Source organism: Hemitrygon akajei, chromosome 12, assembly GCF_048418815.1.
Source record: "Hemitrygon akajei chromosome 12, sHemAka1.3, whole genome shotgun sequence".
Classification (NCBI taxonomy): Eukaryota; Metazoa; Chordata; class Chondrichthyes; order Myliobatiformes; family Dasyatidae; genus Hemitrygon; species Hemitrygon akajei.
The window spans coordinates 112992750-113016359 of NC_133135.1; the positions used below are offsets into that span (position 1 = coordinate 112992750).

The following is a 23610-nucleotide window of genomic DNA, read 5'->3' on the forward strand; positions in this document are numbered from 1 at the left end:
TCCCCAACATTGGAAACAATCTTCCTGCATCTAGCCTGTCCAATCCCTTTAGAATTTTATACATTTCAATAAGATCCCCCCTCAATCTTCTAAATTCCAGTGAGTATAAGCCTATTCGATCCAGTCTTTCTTCATATGAAAGTCCTGCCATCCCAGGAATCAATCTGGTGAACCTTCTCTGTACTCCCTCTATGGCAAGAATGTCTTTCCTCAGATTAGGGGACCAAAACTCCACACAATATTCTAGGTGCGGTCTCACCAAGGCCTTGTACAACTGCAGTAGAACCTCCCTGCTCCTGTACTCAAATCGTTTTGCTATGAATGCCAACATACCATTTGCCTTTTTCACCACCTGCTGTACCTGCATGTCCACTTTCAATGACTGGTGTACAATGACACCCAGGTCTCGTTGCATCTCCCCTTTTCCTAATCGGCCACCATTCAGATAATAATCTGTTTTCCTGTTCTTGCAACCAAAGTGGATAACCTCACATTTATCCACATTAAATTGCATCTGCCATGAATTTGCCCACTCACCTAACCTATCCAAGTCACCCTGCATCCTCTTAGCATCCTCCTCACAGCTAACACCCCCGCCCAGCTTCGTGTCATCCGCAAACTTGGAGATGCTGCATTTAATTCCCTTGTCTAAATCATTAATATATATTGTAAACAACTGGGGTCCCAGCACTGAGCCTTGCGGTACCCCACTAGTCACTGCCTGCCATTCTGAAAAGGTCCCGTTTACTCAGACTCTTTGCTTCCTGTCTGCCAACCAATTCTCTATCCACATCAATACCATACCCCCAATACCGTGTGCTTTAAGTTTGCACAATAATCTCCTGTGTGGGGCCATGTCAAAAGCCTTTTGAAAATCTAAATATACCACATCCACTGGCTCTCCCCTATCCACTCTACCAGTTACATCTTCAAAAAATTCTATAAGATTCGTCAGACATGATTTTCCTTTCACAAATCCATGCTGACTTTGTCCGATGATATCACCTCTTTCCAAATGTGCTGTTATCACATCTTTGATAACCGACTCTAGCATTTTCCCCACCACCGATGTCAGACTAACCGGTCTATAATTCCCCGGTTTCTCTCTCCCTCCTTTTTTAAAAAGTGGGGTTACATTTTCATACGAAGTTTCATACGAAGCAGAGAGGTTCGGCTGAAAGGTTGCTAACAGTAATGCAGTTTCTCTCCGCAGTTGCTGTTAATCCATTGATGATTTTCAGCAGTTTTCTGTTTTCTAACTATAGCCATTTGCATTGTATTGTTTTTGACTTTAATTCCCTTCTGTTTCTCTTTCCATGCAAAGATACGTCAGCTCCCAAAGGCACACCATTCAAGTTGATTTCATACCCTACATGGATGAGATAGCTGAGCTGATCGGTGTAAAACCCAACATCAGGCACCTCCTCCTCACTGATCCACAGCTGGCATTTCAAGTTTTCCTTGGCCCCTGCACATCTTTCCAGTTTCGATTGACGGGACCTGGAAAATGGCCAAAAGCCCGGGAAACCATCTTGACACAGTGGCACCGCACCATCAAGCCCACTAAAACACGCGTGGTTCCCAGTAGTCAGCAAAATGCCTCTTGGCCAATCCTGCTGAAATTCTTGCCTGTACTGGTGGCGCTCTGTGCTGTTTATCTAATTCTCTATTAGTCAGAAGTCCAACGAGGAGTTCAGCTCGGCTTCTGTTGCCAAGCCAAATAACAATGGAGATTGTTTCGCATCCAATCGTTTCAAATTAATTGTAACTAATTATGTTATTGATTACACTTTGAAAGAACTCAAGTGCCTTGAATGAAACAAACCTGAGGTTTGGTTCTATTGTTTATATTGAATGGAACATCTTGCCAAGAAACAGTCTTTGCTCATTCTATGAGCAAAATGTGCCTTTTTTTCATAATCACTAATTTAAAAAATGTCCTTTTATCATTCAGGAACTGTATGTATATAGCTGGGCATTTAAGTAAATGTGAATCATATAGGCATCCGTTAGTCTCGTAAGACCATGAACTTGCGCCTTGTAAGGTTTCCAGGGCGGAGGCCTGGGCAGGGTTGTATGGGAGACCGGCAGTTGCCTAAGCTGCAAGCCCTCCCCTCTCCACGCCACCGATGTTGTCCAAGGGAAGGGCATTAGGACCCATGCAGCTTGGCACCGGTGATGTCGCAGAGCAATGTGTTGTGAAGTGCTTTGTTAAGTATGTTGTTAAGTGCTCACAACAAGTTGCCTCAGCTGAGGCTCGAACCAGTGACGTTCAGGTTATTGGTCCGATGCCTTATCCGATGCCACGCGCCAACACTATGAATCAAATGTTATTTTAAAATGCTCAGACAATGCTAACTTGGATGACTGAGGGATCTGCACTCCATTTTGAGTTTGCAATTTGGAAATGAAAGAGGTGAAAAAGTGTGATCTCATCTGACTATGGGAAAATACTTCTTCACAAAAGTTGTGCGTTACCCCAGAAGTGGAAGTTAGTAATCTTGTATCAAAATCCTCAGCTTGGTATTGTTGGCTACGCTTAATTATCAAATTTAAGGCTGAGGCATGATCGATCAGTTCTTCTCACACCCTGACCAATATTCTTCACTCAACTAATGGCAAATAATTCAGTTTTATCCTAGAAATTTCTGTTGTATTTGGAGGGATCTACCTGTGATTTTATTAAAAGTAGGAATGCTTCTTTGTTGCGAGAGAGTGCTGGAAGCTTGTTTGGGTTAAAATTTACTGATAATGAGAATTGTATTCCTTTGTAAACCAATTGAGATTAATGTTGTTGTTTCTTCTGAGTCTGTAAGCTATTGTTGGTGGGCTTTTGGGGAGATCGGCGCAAGGGGGTGAGAGAGAGAGGACGCGATGCTGTAAACTGGGCAAGGAACGGACCCCAAGTGGGGGTCTAAGGTCAGGAGGTACCCCGAGGAGAGGAGACGAAGATAGATGTGCTTGGTTGATCACTTCGGGTGGTCCTGAGCTGCGAGTCGAGGAGTTCGGAGGGGATCGAATGGTGGCCAGAAGACTTCAGTAATTGAACTGCAACGGTTGTGCACAAAGTGGTTTGGACTTTGATAAGTTTGGCGCCTTTTCTTTATTTTTTTTTCCTTCATATATACTGTATCGTTATTAATCACAGTTATAGTAACCTTTATAAATTGTACTCATTTAATCACATATGGTGTACTGTCTGTTGTTTTGGGCGAGGCGGGGACATCACACAGCATCCACACCAGCTGATTACCCAGTTTGGCGGGGCCGAAGGCTGCTCCCCCTAGACGAGAATGAGCTGAGCGAGCCTGAGGCGACCCAGGGGGGTACAAGTATATTACTATTTATTTGTGTGTTGTGGAGAACATTCTGAGATATTTACCTAATAATATTCAGACTTTCAATTATCAGAAAATTCTTAAGAATATTTTTTATAATTGGGGTAAATTGATAGCTGAAGTTTATGCAGGCTACCTATTCTGTTTGTATGCTTGCAGAATAAACATATTTGGCTTCGGTTCTCATGTTTACATACATTTAGGGGGTGATTCAATCTGTAAATGTTGACCCAGAGAAGTACACAGATGCAGCTGATTAGGCAAACAACAAGGATTGTGAAATGGATGTATTGTGGCAGTGTGGCTACACGCAGCACTGCAATAACAACACGGAGTCGGTGAGCTGCAGTTGCAAAAGAGATTTATTCAAACTTCGCGGCCTCGCTTTAAAGCCTTCCTGATCCCACCCTCCCCGGGATTCACAGTCCCGTCCCGCGCGCGGGCTTTTCCCCTGGCTGGTGAAGCAGTCTTGGCGCCCTTTTTGGGACCGGCCTCTATGCCGGCGCGCGCCATTTTGTGAGCCGGTTCGAGTGCGCTGGGAAGTGGGTCGCCACATAACCCCCCCCCCCCCCAGAACCGGCGATACACCCCCCAATGTCCACAGTCTGGGTCGGACTCTGTTTGGGAGGTCTGCCGCGGTGCCGGAATCTCAACCGGCTGCGCCACGTCCACATGGGCCGGTTTGAGTCGGTCCACTGTGAAAACCTCCTCTCTCCCCCCAATGCCTAGCATGAATATGGACCCATTGTTTCTGATCACTGTAAACGGCCCCTCGTAGGGCTGCTGTAGCGGTGTCTGATGTCCGCCCTGTCGTACAAAAACGAACGTACGGTTTTGTAGGTCTTTGGGTACACAGGTCGGGTTCTGCCCATGCCGCGAAGTGGGTATGGGGGCCAGGTTACCGAGCCTCTCGCGTAGTCTGCCCAGGACTGCTGCGGGTTCTTCCTCTTGCCCCCTTGGGGCTGGTATGAACTCTCCTGGGACGACCAGGGGTGCGCCGTACACCAACTCGGCTGACGAGGTGTGCAGATCCTCTTTGGGCGCCGTGCAGATTCCGAGCAGGACCCAGGGAAGCTCGTCCACCCAGTTAAGCCCTTTGAGGCGGGCCATGAGAGCCGACTTCAGGTAACGGTGGAAACGCTCCACCAGTCCGTTCAACTGTGGGTGGTAGGCAGTTGTGTGGTGCAGCTGTGTACCCAAAAGGCTGGCCATAGCTGACCACAGGCTGGAGGTGAACTGGGCGACTCTGTTGGAGGTAATGTGGGCCGGTACACCAAAGCGCGATACCCAGGTGGCAATCAGTGCCCAGGCACAAGATTCGGAGGTGGTGTCGGTGAGCGGGACCGCCTCTGGCCATCTTGTGAACCGGTCCACGATAGTGAGGAGGTGCCGCGCTCTGCACGACACTGGCAGGGGGCCCACGATATCCACATGAATATGGTCGAAATGCCGGCGGGTGGGGTGGAACTGCTACGGCAGAGCTTTGGTGTACCGCTGCACCTTGGCTGTTTTGCAGTGCATGCATGTTCTGGCCCATTCACTGACCTGCTTGCGGAGTCCGTGCCAAACGAACCTGTTGGCTACCATCTGGACGTTTGTCCTGATGGAGGGGTGCGCTAAGTTGTGAATGGAGTCAAAAACGCGCCGCCGCCAGGTTGCCGGGACGACGGGGCGGGGTTGGCCTGTGGTGATGTCACAGAGTAGGGTCCTCTCACTTGGGCCTATGGGGAGGTCCTGGAGCTGCAAACCGGAGACTGCAGTCCTGTAACTAGGGATCTCCTCGTCTGCCTGCTGCGCCTCCGCCAGTGCTTCATAGTCTACCCCCTGGGACAGGGCTTGGATGTTAGGGCGGGAGAGGGCGTCCGCCACGACATTGTCCGTTCCCGCGACATGTCAGACATCCGTCGTGTATTCGGAGATGTTGGACAGATGTCGCTGCTGGCGGGACGACCAGGGATCGGACACCTTCGTGAATGCAAAGGTAAGCGGTTTGTGGTCCGTGAACACGGTGAAGGGCCTACCTTCCAAGAAGTACCTGAAATGCCGGATTGCCAGGTATAGCGCCAACAGTTCCTGGTCGAAAGCACTGCATTTGAGCTCGGTGGTCGTAGGTGTTTGCTGAAAAACGCCAGTGGTTGCCAGCGACCCTCGATGAGTTGTTCCAGCACTCCACGGACTGCCGTGTTAGATGCGTCCACTGTGAGGGCAGTAGGGACGTCCATTCTGGGGTGCACTAGCATCGCGGCGTTTGCCAAGGCTTCTTTGGTTTTAACGAAAGCGGCGGCGGACTCCTCATCCCAGGTAATGTCCTTGCCCTTACCCGACATCAGGGCGAACAGGGGGCACATGATTCGGGCAGCTGAAGGGAGGAAGCGGTGGTAGAAATTTACCATACCCACGAATTCCTGAAGGCCTTTGATTGTGTTGGGTCGGGGGAAATGGCGGACCGCGTCTACCTTAGCGGGCAGAGGGGTTGCCCTGTCTTTAGTAATCCTGTGGCCTAGGAAGTCGATGGTGTCGAGCCCGAACTGGCATTTGGCTGGGTTGATTGTCAGGCCGTATTCACTCAGTCGGGCGTAGAGTTGACGGAGGTGGGACAGATGCTCCTGACGACTGCTGCTGGCTATGAGGATGTCGTCCAAATAGATGAAAGCGAAGTCCAGGTCGCGTCTCACCGCATCCATTAACCACTGAAACGTCTGTGCGGCATTCTTTAGGCTGAACGGCATGCGGAGGAACTCAAAAAGGCCGAACGGGGTGATGAGTGCCGTTTTGGGGACGTCGTCCGGATGCATCGGGATTTGATGGTATCCCTGGACGAGGTCTACCTTGGAGAAGATCCGTGCGCCGTGCAGGTTTGCTGCAAAGTCCTGAATGTGCAGCACAGGGTAGCGGTCCGGTGTTGTAGCCTCATTCAGCTTGAGGTAGTCGCCGCATGGTCTCCAGCCCCCGGTTGCTTTGGGCACCATGTGCAGGGGGGAGGCCCATGGGCTGTTGGACCGCCGTATGATCCCCAATTCCTCCATCCTCTTGAACTCCTCCTTCGCCAGTCGGAGCTTGTCTGGGGGAAGCCTTCGAGCACGGGCGTGGAGGGGTGGTCCCTGGGTCGGAATGTGGTGCTGTACGCCGTGTCCGGGCATGGCTGCCGTGAACTGTGGTGCCAGAACCGATGGGAAATCCGTCAGGACTCTGGTGAAGTCATTGTCGGACAGCATGATGGAGTATAGGTGGGGGTCCGGCAACTGGGCTTCACCCAGGGAGAACGTTTGAAAAGTCTCGGCGTGGACCAGTCTCTTCCTGGGCAGGTCAACCAGTAGGCTGTGAGCCCGCAAAAAAATCCGCACCCAGGAGCGGCTGGGCTACGGCGGCCAGTGTGAAGTCCCACGTGAACCGGCTGGAGCCGAACCGTAGCTGCACCGGACGGGTGCCATAAGTCCTTATTGTGCTGCCGTTCACGGCCCTCAGGGTGGGACCCAGTGCCCTGTTGCGGGTGTCGTAACTCGTCGGAGGTAAGACGCTGATCTCAGCTCTGGTGTCGACCGAAAAGCGGCGTCCTGACTGCTTGTCCCAGCCATACAGGAGGCTATCCCGATGGCCAGCCGCCATAGCCATCAGCGGCAGCTGGCCCTGGCGTTTCCCGAGAACTTGCAGGTTGGGCTTCTGCGCCCCACCGCTGGTGGTAGAAGCACCATTGTTCGTCGGGCTCCTCACCCCTCCCTCTGGGGTTAGTGGGCTCTGCAGCTGGGCCTGGTCTGGTCTGCTGCTGGGAGCGTGGCCTGGTGATCTGTGCGATGGACGCCCCACTCTCCTTCTTGGCTTTCCACAGCACGTCCACCTGGGCCGCCACCTTCCGGGGGTCGCTGAAATCCGCGTCGGACAGCAGCAGGCGTATGTCCTCGGGCAGCTGCTCCAGGAATGCCTGCTCAAACATGAGGCAGGGCTTGTGACCTCTGGCCAGGGACAGCATTCGTTCATCAAAGCTGATGGTGGCCTGTCCCCCAAACCATCCAGGTGCAGTAAGCGGGCAGCTCGCTCGCGCCGTGAGAGTCCGAAGGTCCTTATGAGCAAGGCTTTGAATTCTTTATATTTGCCGTCCACTGGGGGCAACTGTATGAACTCCTCAACCTGGGCGGCTGTCTCCTGGTCGAGGGAGCTCACCACGTAGTAGTAACCTGTGTCATCAGAGGTTATCTGCCGAATGTGGAATTGGGCTTCTGCTTGCTGGAACCACAGGTGAGGTCGCAACGTCCAGAAGCTTGGCAGTTTTAACGAAACTGCATGAACAGATGCGGCGTCGTTCATCTTCGGCCCAAATATCGTTTGGGCTGTCGGGGTCACCAATTGTAGCAGTGTGTTACACACAGCGCTGAAATAACGACACGCAGTCGGTGAGCTGCAGTTGCAAAAGAGATTTATTCAAACTTCGCGGCCTCGCTTTAAAGCCTTCCTGATCCCGCCCTCCCCGGGCGGGAATGCTGTAGGGGGCACGTATACACAGTTCCGTCCCGCGCGCGGGCTTTTCCCCTGGCTGGTGAAGCAGACTTGGCGCCCTTTTTGGGACCGGCCTCTATGCCGTCGCGCGCCACTTTGTGAGCCGGTTCGAGTGCGCTGGGAAGTGGGTTGCCACAGTATTATGATTCAAGAATGGCAAACATTGCTAATGTTCTAAGTACTGAGATAAGTTTTTTTTAAGACAATTGAAATAGTGAGATTAAATCTTTTGCACCTACTTTTCTGACCTGGTTCTTATTTAATATTTGATTCTTCCTGGCAATAGCTTCCTGCTCAAATTGTTTGTGGTGGCAGGAATTTATTTTTTACACTTATGTGGTCAGGATTATAAGGATTTAAATGTGGTTCCTTTTTGCTAAAGTAGACCAAAATAGTCTGATCTCAGACCTTGTGTGGTACCTAGAGATGTTTTGCAACATTAAAGGTGCTATCTAAATGAAGGCAGAAGATTTACAAAACTACCCCCTATTTTTCCTGTGCAGGAGTCACAATTCCACAAGTGTGGAGAATGCCTGTGATGAGGAAAATGAAGGTTAAGGTTCATCTCATTGTTTAGGGAAGTTTTAACTTAGATAATGACATTATCTAAAACAAAACCCCTCATGTGCAGCCCAGACATTTACATATTTTCCATGCTGAAAGAGCTGCCCAAGTTTATCACACACTGTTTTCACCTACATTATTCCTTTTATAGACAATAGACAGTAGGTGCAGGAGTAGGCCATTCAGCCCTTCTAGCCAGCACTGCCATTCATTGTGATCATGGCTGATCATACACAATCAGTACCCCGTTCCTGCCCTCTCCCCATATCCCTTGACCCCGCTATCTATAAGAGCTCTATCTAACTCTCTCTTGAATGCATCCAGAGACTTGGCCTCCACTGCCTTCTGGGGCAGAGCATTCCACATATCCACCACTCTCTGGGTGAAAAAGTTTTTCCGCATCTCTGTTCTAAATGGTCTACCCCTTATTCTTAAACTGTGGCCTCTAGTTCTGGACTCACCCTTCAGCGGGAATGTGCTTCCTGCCTCCAGTGTGTCCAATCCCTTAATAATCTTATATGTTTCAATCAGATCCCCTCTCATCCTTCTAAATTCCAGTTTATACAAGCCCAGTCGCTCCAATCTTTCAACATATGACAGTCCCGCCATTCTGGGAATTAACCTTGTGAACCTACGCTGCACTCCCTCAATAGCAAGAATGTCCTTCCTCAAATTTGGAGACCAAAACTGCACACAATACTCCAGGTAGGGTCTCACCAGGGCCCTGTACAGCTGCAGAAGGACCTCTTTACTCCTATACTCAATTCCTCTTGTTATAAAAGCTAGCATGCCATTAGCTTTCTTCACTGCCTGCTGTACCTGCATGCTTGCTTTCATTAACTGATGTACAAGAACACCTAGATCTCGTTATACTTCCCCTTTTCCTAAATTGACTCCATTTAGATAGTAATCTGCCTTCCTGTTCTTACCACCAATGTGGATAACCTCACAGTTATCCACATTAAACTGCATCTGCCATACATTTGCCCACTCACCCAACCTCTCCAAGTCACCCTGCATTCTCATAACATCCTCCTGACATTTCACACTGCCACCCAGCTTTGTGTCATCAGCAAATTTGCTAATGTTGTGGTACCCCACTGGTCACAGCCTGCCATTCCGAAAGGGACCCGTTAATCACTACTCTTTGTTTCCTGTCAGCCAGCCAATTTTCAATCTATGTCAGTACTCTGCCCCCAATACCATGTGCCCTAATTTTGCCCACTAATCTCCTATGTGGGACTTTATCAAAAGCTTTCTGGAAGTCCAGGTACACTACATCCACTGGCTCTCCCTTGTCCATTTTCATAGTTACATCCTCAAAAAACTCCAGAAGATTAGTCAAGCATGATTTTCCCTTCATAAATCCATGCTGACTCGGACTGATCCTTCTACTGCTATCCAAATGTGTCGTAATTTCCTCTTTTATAATTGACTCCAGCATCTTTCCCACCACTGACGTCAGGCTAACCGGTCTATAATTCCCTGTTTTCTCTCTCCCTCCTTTCTTGAAAAGTGGGACAACATTAGCCACCCTCCAATCAGCAGGAACTGTTCCTGAATCTATAGAACATTGGAAAATGATTACCAATGCATCCACAATTTCTAGAACCACCTCTTTAAGTACCCTGGGATGCAGACCATCAGGTCCCGGGGACTTATCAGCCTTCAGATTCAACAGTCTGTTCAACACCATTTCTTGCCTAATATAAATTTCCTTTAGTTCATCCTTTACCCTAGTTCCTTTGGCCACTATTACATCTGGGAGATTGTTTGTGTCTTCCCTAGTGAAGACAGATCCAAAGTACCTGTTCAACTCATCTGCCATTTCCTTGTACCCCATAATAAATTCACCCGTTTCTGTCTTCAATGGCCCAATTTTGGTCTTAACTATTTTTTTGCTATTCACATACCTAAAGAAGCTTTTCCTATCCTCCTTTATATTCTTGGCTAGTTTACCTTCGTACCTCATTTTTTCTTGGCGTATTGCCTTTTTTGTTATCTTCTGTTGCTCTTTAAAAGCTTCCCAGTCCTCCGGTTTCCCGCTCATCGTTGCTATGTTATACTTCTCTTTTATTTTTATACTGCCCTTTACTTCCCTCGTCAGCCATGGCCACCCCTTACTCCCCTTAGGATTTTTCTTCCTCTTTGGAATGAACCGATCCTGCACCTTCTGCATTATTCCCAGAAATACCTGCCATTTTTGTTCCACTGTCTTCCCTGCTAGGGTATTGTTCCATTGAACTTCGGCCAGCTCCTCCCTCGTAGTTCCACAGTTCCCTTTGTTCAACTGTAATACTGACACATCTGATTTTCCCTTCTCCTTCTCAAATTGTAGGTTAAAACATATCATATTATGGTCACTACCTCCTAATGGTTCCTTTACCTCGAGGTCCCTGATCAAATCCGGTTCATTGCACAACACTAAATCTAGAATTGTCTTCTCCCTGGTAGGCTCCAGTACAAGCTGTTTGCACTCCACAAACTCCCTTTCTTGGGGTCCAGCACCATTCTGATTCTCCCAGTCTACCTGCATGTTGAAATCCTCCATGACAACAGTATCATTACCTTTGCGACATGCCAATTTTAACTCTTCATTCAACTTACACCCTACATCCAGACTGCTGTTTGGGGGCCTGTAGATAACTCCCATTAGGGTCTTTCTACCCTTAGAATTTCTCAGTTCTATCCATACTGACTCTACATCCCCAGATTCTATGACCCCCTCACAAGGGACTGAATATCATTCATCACCAACAGAGCCACCCCACCCCCTCTGCCAGTCAGTCTGTCCTTTCAATAAGATGTATATCCTTGAATATTCATTTCCCAGGCCCTGTCCGCTTGAAGCCATGTCTCAGTTATTCCCACAACATCGTACTTGCCAATTTCCAACTAAGCCTCAAGCTCATCTACTTTATTCCTTATACTTCGTACATTCATATATAATACTTTTTATTCGGTACTCCCCTCTCCTTTCATATCAATTCCTATTTCATTTGGCCATACTGTATGATCTCTTCTTGAGCTTTCTACTCCATTGATTCTGCTGTCCTTTTTAACTTTTCTTATTTTCACTTTCCCTTTAACTCCATTCTTATATTTCCAGTTCATCCCCTCCCCCCCCCACCCCCCACTACTTAGTTTAAACACATCCGTGTTGCAGTGGCAAACCTGTCTGCCAGAATGCTGGTCCCCCGCTTATTAAGATGCAACCCATCCCTTTTCCCTTTTGACAATAGACAATAGACAATAGGTGCAGAAGTAGACCATTCGGCCCTTCAAGCCTGCACCACCATTCTGAGATCATGGCTGATCATCTACTATCAATACCTGGTTCCTGCCTTGTCCCCATATCCCTTGATTCCCATATCCATAAGATACCTATCTAGCTCCTTCTTGAAAGCATCCAGAGAATTGGCCTCCACTACCTTCCGAGGCAGTGCATTCCACACCCCCACAACTCTCTGGGAGAAGAAGTTTTTCCTTAACTCTGTCCTAAATGACCTACCCCTTATTCTCAAACCATGCCCTCTGATACTGGACTCTCCCAGCATCTGGAACATATTTCCTGCCTCTATCTTGTCCAATCCCTTAATAATCTTATATGTTGCAATCAGATCCCCTCTCAATCTCCTTAATTCCAGTGTGTACAAGCCCAGTCTCTCTAACCTCTCTGCGTAAGACAGTCCGGACATCCCAGGAATTAACCTCGTGAATCTACGCTGCACTTCCTCTACAGCCAGGATGTCCTTCCTTAACCCTGGAGACCAAAACTGTACACAATACTCCAGGTGTGGTCTCACCAGGGCCCTGTACAAATGTACCAATGCCATCAAAGGAGAATGTTTCATTCAAAAACATTCCAAAGTTTTAAAAAGTTAATAACACTATTATAAAAATGTGAACAAGTATTGGCCTTCTTTATTTGAGCATTCAATTTTATACAATAATCTTATTCCCTTGATTAAACTGCAAACTAAGCTTTCAATTAACTCAGAAATAGCACTCCTGGTATGTTACCATAGTTGATAGTTACTTGACAACATTTAGAAATCTGGACAATAGCCCTGAAGATCAAAAGGTTGAATCCCACTAAAGGAAGTTGTAGTTTGCAATAGTCAAGGTAATTGAATAAATCTGAAATTAAAAACCATTTATCAATGGTACCGATTATGAAATGACTGGATATTAATGCCCTTTGGCAAAGGAAAATGGCTAATTTTACTCTGGCCTGTTTGTGTCTGCAAGACATTTGGCTGTTAACTACTCTCTGAAATAGCATGATGGGGGAATTAGGGATAGACAATAGGTGCTAAGTGGTCCCCAGCCATGAATGAATAAATTCACAAAAAGCATATGAGTTGATAACCCTTTTGTACACAGCTTCGGCATTGCTATATATCTCTGCAATAGTGAGTGATTACAAGAGTGTGCATACAATCTATTGAAATAAATAGTTCTCTTTCCCTGATAGAGCTATTCTGCTGAAGTTTTATAAACAGACAGTGTCTACCGTTCAGATGTACACTGCTTCTAAATTGTATGTTGGGTATGGTCTTGCTAAATGATAATTTTCATACTGCAACAGTATGAATCAATGGGTCACACATGGTCCAATTTAGAGAACAGCAGTGCGGGATCATTTGATGAAATCCAGAACAAGTGGAATGAAAGTCAAATAAGGTATTATGTTGTACAGGCGACATGGTTTATCAAAATCACAAAGACAAAGAAATTGAATATTGTTTCCAGCCTTTTCTATATACAACATACATGTAAGTTTGAAGATCTTTAATTTCCAATATAATGAGCTCCACCATCTTTATTTGTCTCACAAATGAAGAATGTTAGGCCATTTAACATGGTACTTCAATATTGTTTTCGAAGTTCACAACATTGGCCACGGTCTTCCATCTTCAGCCTCATCAGTCGCATGTAATTACTGCTCTTCTTTCATAACCAGTGCTCCTGTTTATACAGCTTAGAAAGTCACATTCTTATAAATCTTTACCAATGCATTTAAGAGTTATGCATCCCTTTCAGAGCACAGTGCTTTATTTTTTATTTTTCTTTTCACAATATATAAATCTATATTTTATATTTAATTTTGCTTTCTTGAGTACAATAGAATGAGAGGTAATCTCACTGCAGCATAATTTTTTTACAGGATAAATGTGGAGTTGATTTTGTCCTGGCCTCAAAAATAAGGGGTTACTAGCTAGGACAGAGATAAGAAGAAATTTCTTAACCCTGAGTGCGCTGAATTTCTGGAACACTCTGCCCAAGCTGTAGAGGTACAGTTGTTGAGTAATATTCAAGGGGGAGATCATTTGGGAGAGGGGATCACACAGGGATAGGACAGAAACCATGAATGACCATAGCGAGTATAGAGGAATGAAGAGACCCTGGTGTACAAGTCCAAAGATCCCTGAAGGTAGATAGTAGGTGAAGAATTGATATAGGATGGTTGCCTCCATTAGCCAAGGTATAGAATAGAAGTGCAGATGGTCATGATACAATTTCAAAACATATTGATAGGGCCACCACTGGAATATTATATACGATTCCAGTTGCCACACTCCAGAAAGATGTAATTGTACTGAAAAGGCTGCAGAGGGCATCCACTAGGAGAAACTGGAAAGGCTGGAATATTTTCTTTAGCACAGAGTAACATTGGAGGGAAGGGGGTATCTAAATCAGGGGTTCCCAACCTGGGTCTCTAGACCCCTTGCTTAATGTATTGGTCCATGGCATAAAGAGCTCTGGGAACCCCAGATCTAAATGGAGATATACAAAGATAGGGTAGATCATAAGAAACTTTTCCGCATGCTGAGGTGTCTAAAGGTAGAGAGTGTAGGTTTAAGGTGAGGTTTAGAGTGGATCTGAGGAAGAATTTCCTGACCTAGAGTGCACTGCTTGAGGAGATGGTGGAGGAAAATACTTTACAACATTCAAGAATCACAGAATACAAAGTTGATGCAGAAAAGTGGTGCTGAGGAAAAAGATCAGTCATGATTTTTTTTGAATGGTAGGCCAAATTCAAGAGACTGACACAAAATAACTTCATTAAATTTGCTTGGTCACGTGACATGAGCACCATTGTCCAGGCTGGAACTTATTGTCTATCCCCTCAGAAAATGCTGCCTTACTTGGCTGAAACAATTGAACACTTTCCTATGCCATTTCAAAGAACAATCAAATCACTACCACTTAATAACATCACAATGAAACAGATTCTTTACTTATGGACATTATTGACACAGTTGTGCTTTTACAATAATCCAGCTGTTTACTGAGTTCATCATTTTAATGCCAGAATTTACTGAGCTGAATTGAAATTTTGAAGTCACCGTAGAATTTTAATTCAGATTTGGAAACAGCAGCATTAAGTATACAGAACTAAGTACGCTTAAACATTTCTATTGTCATTTTCGGCAAAGAATGGTAATATGAACATAGTAGCAAATTAAACATTAATTGCAATTATCTTGATTTTTTTTCAATTCATTCAGTCGACCTTTTCTTGTAACCCAACAATGTTATCATCAGATAGAGTGGACAGGGAGTATCTGTTTCCCAGAGTGGAATTGTCTAGTTCCAGAGGGCATGCTTTGAAGGTGAGAGGGGGTAGGTTCACAGGGGATGTGAGGGGTAAGTTTTTTTTACTCAGAGAGTGGTGGATGCCTGGAATGCACTGTGGTGGTAGAAGCAAATACATTAGAGACTTTTAGGAGATGTTTAGATAGGCACATGAGTATGAGGAAGGTGGAGGGGTATGTACACTGTGTAGATGGGAGGAATTTGATTTTGGGTGTTTCTGATTTGATTTTAGCTGGTTCGGCACAATGTTCTGGGCCAGAGGACCTATTGCTGTGCTGTTCTATGTTTTAATCACCTATTTACTGTAATCCGACATTAATCGCACCTTCCCATCCCCTCACACAGATTCTACCACTCATTTGGAGCAATGTAATTGGCCAAATAACCTCCCAACTTGGGAAGTGGGAGGAAACTGGAGAACTTAGAGAAAACCCACATAGTCATAGGGAGACAAACAGCACTGGAGGTCAAGATTGTGCCTGGGCCCATGAACTGTGAGGCAACAATGCCACTATCTGTACTACTGTGTTGCCCAAATAATGAAAGCAATGCAGATTATAAATAACTTTAATAATAAATAATACTAGTAATATTTTTGCTTAAAGCATTTTGATTTCTATGAATTATTTTGGAAATTCTAGCAATTTGATCTGATCTTCTTATTACTTTACATTTCATCAAGGAACAACTTTAATAAGTTGCTGCCAGTTTAAGATAATGGGCAGAAGAACTGAAACAAACCTAAAGATAACTTTCTTCTGCAACAAAATGTCATAAAAATAAGAATAAGATTTTGATGAGCAATGTTACTTCATATCGGAAAGCTCTCATGTTAACTGAGTTTTTCTTTCTCGACAGACGCTGCTTGAACTGTTGGTTATTTCCTACCTTTTGGGGGTTTTTTGCATTTGTATGATTCCATTCTTGGCCCCCAGGACTTTACAAAGTGTTCTATGTTTTTTTTCAATTTACTTAATGAGATCTAGAGCATAATAGGCCCTTCTGTAACTTCGAGCTATGCTGCCCAGCAACCCCTGATTTAACACTAGCCTAATCACAGGATAATTTACAATAACCAATTAACCTACCAACAGGTACGTCTTTAGACTGTGGGAGGAAACCAGAGTACTCAGAGGAAACCTATGAAGTCATGCGGAGAACATACAGTACAAACTCTTTACAGGCAGTGGCAGAAATATTGTTAATATGCAGTTAATTTTGTAGTACTATTGTAAACTATGTGGCTACCAATTTAAGTAGAGCTACTTCCCTCAAGTGATAGTGAAAAAAAATGACCAGTTTATGTGCTGGGGGTTAGATATTGGAACTAGATACTGGCTGGAGTACTGAACAGAAAACTCTCCTACTCACCTTTGAATCGTGCCATGGGATCATTAGTACACAAAGGACTATCTCGAAAGGCTTCAGCTTTGTATCTGTCGTGGTTTTTCGTGCCTCACAAATGACCAAGAGACGCAGAAGATTCTTCAAGAAGGGTTAAACTTTAATTTGCAAATCAAAACTGAGACAGTCATTGAGCTAGTCGCTGATTGCCCACCGATCCCCGGACACAGCATTTTTTATAGCAATCTCCTGGTCCAGTTGCATTAGCATATGTAATCGATCTATAGTTGCGTATTACACGTACCTCACGTATATCATGTCCCTATTGTTTCTATCAATTGACTTAATCATGTTCTAATCTACATCACTTAGCTACTTCTCATTAACACACCATTGTCTTCTACATTTTTAGGATACATGCATAGCAAATAGCAAGCTCTTTCTGTAGCTACCTCTCATTAACACACCATTGTCTTCTACATTCTTAAGATACATGCATAGCAAATAGCAAGTTCATAGTTTTGGTAAATTATACTTTTATACTCCAATATATCCTCCCTTTGAGACCCAGAGGGTCTCACACAGAGAAAGACCAAGAGTTTGCACACAAAAGCCCCAATAAACTCAAGCACTTATTCCCAAATCTCGGGTTAAACTAAAATTTTCTGTGCCAAGACCTCAAAGTATTCTCTCCCTGTTACCCTGGGCCGCTGAGCCAAAAACCTGTCCCTATGTATCTGAGACAGGGAAAAAGACTCAGCAGCCCTTACAATCTACTCCCACACCGTCGTTTTGCTCCTGCTCGTCCTGCAGGTGTTGTAGGCTGTAACGATACATTTTCGGTGTTTCTTTCTCCACTAAGCTTGCTTCAGTAATTGCCACGAGCATTGGAAATTGTTTGGTTGCAGGACGCGCTACAAGAGATTTGAGACAAGGAAGAAAACAGCACAGCACAAACGCACAGCTCAATAATATAATACTGACAGTTATTGCTATTTTAGTTAGCCATGCTCCCCATCCTCCAAGTCTACTTTCTAACCAGTCAAATAACTGATGTCCGGACCCTGCGTTCTGTTTGACCTCCATCCGCAGATTCTTTAACTTATTCATTGCTCTGGTGAAAGACCCTTCTAGGCTAGTATTGTTCGGTATGAAAGTGCAGCATTGTTCTCCAAACATTACACACACACACACCCTTTTTCTGCCAAAAGCCAATCCAGTACCTATCTGTTTTGCCATGCCATCCTGCTAGTTGCATCTACCTGTTGCCCTAAGGCCTCCAGTGCATCATCGGTGTAGTTGATGAATCTCTGTTGATTATAGTATATATAGTTTATCCATTCAACATTTTCGCTTACCCCTATCACAGGTATGATAGCTTTCCAGCCTGCATCTCATGCTGTGTCAGGCACGTCACTCGATTAGTTTGCATGCGGTAACTCATCAATGCTAACGGTAAAGCATCGACCCAATTAAGTTTAGTGTCTGCACAAATTTTGTTCAGTTTGGCTTTCAGGGTTCCATTAATTCTCCCTACCATGCCCTGCGACTGAGGGTGGTATACACATCCAAATCTTTGCTTTATCCTCAGCGCCTGTAGTACCAGTTTGACCACTTACTGGATAAAAGCTGAACCATTGTCTGAGCTAACTTCTGTAGGTATTCCAAACCTTGGGATCACTTCATTTGTCAGGAATTTTACCATTGTCTTTGCCCCTTGATCTCTTGAAGGTACTGCCTCCACCCATCTGCTAAATCGATCAATTACTACCAGCATGTATCTTTTCCTTCTCACTGTCTTTATCATGTCTACATAATCGATCACTAAATGTTTAAATGGTCCTTCAGGTACAGGAATGTGACCTATTGGGGTTGTAATTCCCTTCCGAACATTATTCTGTGCGCATACCTCGCACTGTGACAAGACAAAGTCCACTGAAGCCTGTAAATAAGGTGACCAAAAGCCATCCTTCTTTATTTTCCTTATCACTTCCCCCCTTGCACAGTGGTCCATCCCATGCGCTTCTGAAATCACAATCGTCAGTAGAGGGGTGGGCGCTACCAACAAACTGTCTTCCATGCTCCACAAGCCTTCCGGGTTCTGCTTGGCCCCCCTTCGTCTCCACATTGTCTGTTCTGCCAAAGTTGCCTTACCTTGTATTTCAATTTGGTCCTCTACGTCAGGTTCTGGAGTTAGGCTTACCTGGGGGGCAATGACAGCTGACGTACACCCAGACGCTTTTCTGGCTGCCTCGTCCGCAGCTTGATTTCCCTTTGTTATTACATCATTTCCCTTTTTGTGTGCCTGGCATTTTACTATAGCCAATGCTTTAGGTTTCATTATGGCTTTTATTAAGTCTAGAATTTGCTGACAATGTTGTATGGGATCTCCATTACCTTTTGTAAAACCTCTCTGCTTCCACACTGCCCCGAACAAATGGCATACTCCATGAGCATATGCTGAATCAGTATAGATATCTACTTTCTCACCTTCCATCATTTCACACGCAGCTGTCAGGGCTTTGATTTCTGCTAGTTGGGTGGAACACGGTTGGGGGCAGGACTCCATCCTAATAATCTTATAGCTCGACTGATCCTGCTGCACTACTGAGAACCCTGCATGATTTCCATCATAATCCCTATAACAAGATCCATCTACGAACAGAACCTTTTTATCTATATCCTCTAGTGGTTCTGACCGTAAATCTGCTCTCAATTTGGCAAATACCATCGTCTTCCCTACACAATCATGGGGTTCTCCTTCATAACAAAAAGGGACAAAATCAGCTATATTACTGGTAGTGCATCTCTGTATAGTTATGTCTGGAAATGTCAATAGCACCTGATACGCTGCTATCCTGGCTGGCGTCAGCACAAATTTCCCTCTTTCCAGCAATTCTGCTACTTTGTGGTGTGTGTACAGAATCACAGGATAGCCCAGGGTTACAGATGATGCCTTTTCATATGCATAGTACAGCCCCGCCAATCCCTGATAACAGGGTGGATACCCCTGAGCCACCTCACCTGGTCTCCTACTGTAGTATGCTATCGGCTGCTTTGCTTTTCCTGTGCCTGTATCTTGTATTAGAACTGCTGTGACATAACCCTCCTGTCGGTTGGATACATACAAATGAAAAACCTTCTCGTAGTCAGGCAAAGCTAATGCTGGTGCTGACTGCAATTCCTGCTTAATAGTATTGAAAGCTTTCTCCGCCTCTCCATTCCACTGTAAGCCGTTCTTCAAATTGGTATGTCCTGCTCCTTTCATTATCTTTCTCAAAGGTGCCACAATCTCAGCATATTCTCCTATCCAATCTGAGCTGTACCCTGCCATTCCCAAAAACGTCATCATCTGCCCTACAGTCTGGGGTTTGGGGGCCTTAGTTATTGCCTCAATCTGATCTGGTGCTATCGCCTTCAGTCCCTTGGATATTACCCTGCCAAAGTATTCCACTTGCTGCGTGCAAAATTGCAGTTTCTTTTTGGATACTTTATGTCCTCCACGCGCCAGTTTCTCTAACAGAGTTATAGTGTCCTGCTCACACTGTTCCTCGCTGTGGGAGCAAATCAACAGGTCATCCACATACCGTAACAATGTACTTTCCAATGGCATGCCCTCTAGGTCTGCCTTCAACACCTGATTAAAAACGTGTGGTGAATGTTTAAATCCTTGCGCCATTCTGGTATAGGTATACTGAGCACCTCTGTAAGTAAATGCAAACAGATACTGACACTGGTCGGCTAGAGGAATGCTGAAGAAAGCCGAACACAAATCAATCACTAAAAAGTAACTTGCTTCTGGTGGAACATTAGTCAAAAGCGTGTGTGGGTTGGGGACTACCGCTGGCCAGTCCTCTACCACATCATTTACCGCTCGCAAATCATGCACCAATCTCCACTTAGCTTTATCTGCTTTTAAGACCGGCAGCAACAGGGTATTGCATGGACTGTTTGTTCTTTTAAGCACTCCTATTTCAAGCAACCCCTGCACTGTGGATGCTATTCCCTCTTCTGCTTCTGGTCTTAGAGGGTATTGTGGTCTCCTGGGTGGAATTGCTCCCCTTTTCAGCCTTATTTCCACCGGACTAGCTGTTTTTAATTTCCCTACGTCCGTGTCATGCTGTGACCACAGAATAGACGGCAACTCATCTAACCTTTCATCTTTCTGCTGGCCTCTTTCCTTTCCCAGCAAAGGCAGGTGTGGTTGGGGAGTTATTTCAACCTCTCTCACTGTCCCTACCATATCTACACTTACTATTATTTTAATGCAATTGTTGTCTTCTGATATCCACACCTCTGGCGTGATTTTCCTCCACACCGTTACAGTTTCAGCACTCTTAACTAAAGGTCCTAAGTCTTTAGACTGATATCCCTTGTTTACCAACAGTGTTACGTGGGGCGCAGCCTCCGGTATCCTGTACCGTTTTTCTAAAAAGGTGTTCCACTTAACTTGTAAAGCTGCCCCTTGCTTTCCAATTGTCACAGCCTCCCCTTCCAGGTGCTGTTGGGTACATGCCTCCAGGTGCCATCTCTCCTCTAACTCCCTGTTCTGAGTCTCGTCAAAAATCACTGTACAATGTAGCTCAGATTTGGGCATTACAGCCCTGGGTAATATAGCCTGCACGCCCTTTTTCCATTTTTCCCAGGTTTCCTGAATCTGATCTGCTATGTCTCCTATCCAAAAGACATTAGCCTTCTTGTCTTCTCGCACTATCAATTGAGCCCCTGCTCTTTCCACACTCAGCACATTTCTGGTGCATTCTAATTTTAATTCCAGTTTCAATAAGGCATCTCTGCATAACAAATTAATCGGAGTTCCTTTAAATACTAGCACCGGCAAAACAATTCCTTTATTTCCCATTCTCAACTGCACTGGAGCAGTGCACTGTGTCAACTGTGTTTTCCCCGAGAACCCTACCGTCTTAATAAACTTTCCTGACATGGGAAGGTGAAGGGCATACTGTGGCATACAAGTGTACGTGGCTCCAGTATCTATCATCATTGGTGTCAGGTGCCCTTCTAACATAACCTGAACAATGGGTTCCTCATCTGCCTCCCTTGTTATCATTGGGTAACGTCCCTTCCCACTCAGGTTCTCGGGGCACCCCTAATACCTCGCATAGGGGTTCACAGGTCCGCTTGGGCCTGTGGGGGCTGGTCCTTGGCTAAACTTTAGTTCCCTTCTTATCGGTTCCTGCTGGTGTGTGACAGGCCATGGTGTAAACAGACAGTCTCTTCTCATGTGACCTGGCTGATTACATCCTCAGCACAATCCCTCTAACTCTCTTTCGCCGTGTTTCCTCACTGGTCCCCTCTGCCCATAGCTCCTCTGTACCCCTCCTTGGGACTTCCAGTCCTGTCTGGGCTGTTTGAATTTAGTCTGTTCCTGATAGGGCATTTGTGGGAATGCTCCTCCAAAGACGTTGATTATTGGCTTGGGGTTTTCCAGCCCTTGTCTTACAGTATGATCGGTTCCTCCATATAGCAGTGCTTCAGCCAGTTCGATGGCTGTACTCGAACCAGTGGTTGCTGGCAGCATCTTTTTGCTTTTCTCTTTTTCCTTCTTTTTGAGTTCTTCGAGCTGCATTTGTATTAACTTTCTTTGCACCACTTCCTGCTGCTCAGCCAACCTTTGTTTGTCTTTCCGGTATTTCTCAACCGCATGGACTATGTGGTCTCTAAATTCTTGTGGGGTCATTGACGTCAGCCCAACCACTTCCTCCAGTTTGGATTTTACTTGTGGAGGCATTGCATCCAAAATGCTATGTCGGAACAGTGAGGTCATAAATAAGCTATTCTCCACCTCTTGCTCAGTCTCCAGTCTCCACCTTTTCAACTGGTTTTCTACGTAGGCTGCTGGGTTTTCAGTGTCTCCCAGGGGATCCCCTTTTAAGGCTTTGGGGTCCACTTTGGGTGGATAAAGCTTTCTGAGGGCCTACCATACCCTCTGCCTCACTCTGTCAAACCCGTCTCCATCAGTTCTTGGGTCGTTCGAGTTTACTATGCCAGCCATTTCCATTAGTTCGTTAAATTTGGAGGTTCCCATCAACCTTATCAATAGTGCCTTCAAATCTCCCATAGCCAATAATCGTCCTGCCATTTCTTCTTCAAAGGCTCTAATCCATTTCCCTGCTCCTTCATGTAGATTGGGCAGAGTGTTTTTCAGCCCTTCTAGGTCCTGGGATCCCCAAGGGATATACTGCACTTGTCCTGATCCTTTAACTAACAACGGCATCATTCTTCCTCCTTCTTCCCACCTACCCTGGCTCTCCTCCTCGCCTGACTCCCCATCTGTCTCAGGGTATGTCTTTACTGCCTCCCACACAAATGTCTCCGGGGTCCTCTTCTTCCCTCAGTCTCCCTGTGGAGTCCTTCCTTTCTGTCCTGATTCAATACTTGGTTGGCCCCTGGAGTATTTTTCACATCTCCTCTGGAGATGTAACTTATCTAGCTCTCTCTCTACTTCCGCAAGTCGCTTCCCTACCGCCTCCTTCTGCTCTTCTAGGCTTCTGCCTCCTAACTCTTCCCCACAAATTCTCACATCCTCTCTCTCTCCACTTAACTCTTGCTCCTCCAATGAGTCACCTTCTCTTTCTTCCTGTCCGTGTCTGTACACCTGTGGCAGGGACTCCTCATGATCCTTACTCGTGCTTGATTCCCTTCTCTCTTGTGTTTCTCCAAGACTCTCGTCTCCTATCTTTTTTCCACTTCTTCTTGAATGCCTCATCTCTTCCTGCCCTGATGAGCCACTTTCTTTTCTAGTCTGTTTATTTCTATAGTATAACCGATACTCCTCATAATCCTTATCCTCTCTCAAGTATTTCATCCGTTCAATCCCTTCTTCCATATCTCTCTTTACCTGTTCCATCTTTATCCTTTCTGCCTGTATCTCCTTCCATATCGCCGCTTTTTCCTTCTCGTATTGTTTTTTTTTCCTCCTCATTATCCCAAACTTGTACTTCTCCCTGCATGTTCACTGTTCCCGTCAGCAGGGGGCACTGCTTAGGTGTTCCTTCCACATTATAGGGAGGGGGTTTTCTGTTTCTTTCGCATCCGGGTATGGAGACGATGCCAGCTTCTCACCGTACCCTCCTCTCTCTCTAACAGGCTGTTTCTCCAGCACCTTAGTGTCATCCTCGCTTGTAATCAATATTCTACCTGTCCTCCTCAGCCTTTCTCCCTCCGTTCTGAAGAGTTTTAGCACTTCCATTTCTCGTTCTCTTTTTTGCCCTCTTTTCTTAGAGTTATCTTTTGCTTTGTAATTTTTAAT

At 45.6% G+C, this 23610-nt stretch overlaps 2 protein-coding genes across 2 annotated transcripts in view; both read left to right on the forward strand.

The window, feature by feature from the left end:
• LOC140737393 (flavin-containing monooxygenase 5-like) overlaps window positions 1-3124 on the forward strand; it is a 116232-nt gene extending 113108 nt beyond the window's left edge. Inside the window, exon 9 of the mRNA XM_073063874.1 lies at window positions 1325-3124. Within this exon, the coding sequence (XP_072919975.1) occupies window positions 1325-1673 (349 nt within the window). The 3' untranslated portion in view covers window positions 1674-3124. The remainder of the gene's footprint in view (window positions 1-1324) is intronic.
• LOC140737395 (flavin-containing monooxygenase 5-like) overlaps window positions 1-23610 on the forward strand; it is a 219636-nt gene that overhangs the window by 113079 nt on the left and 82947 nt on the right. The window lies entirely within an intron of this gene.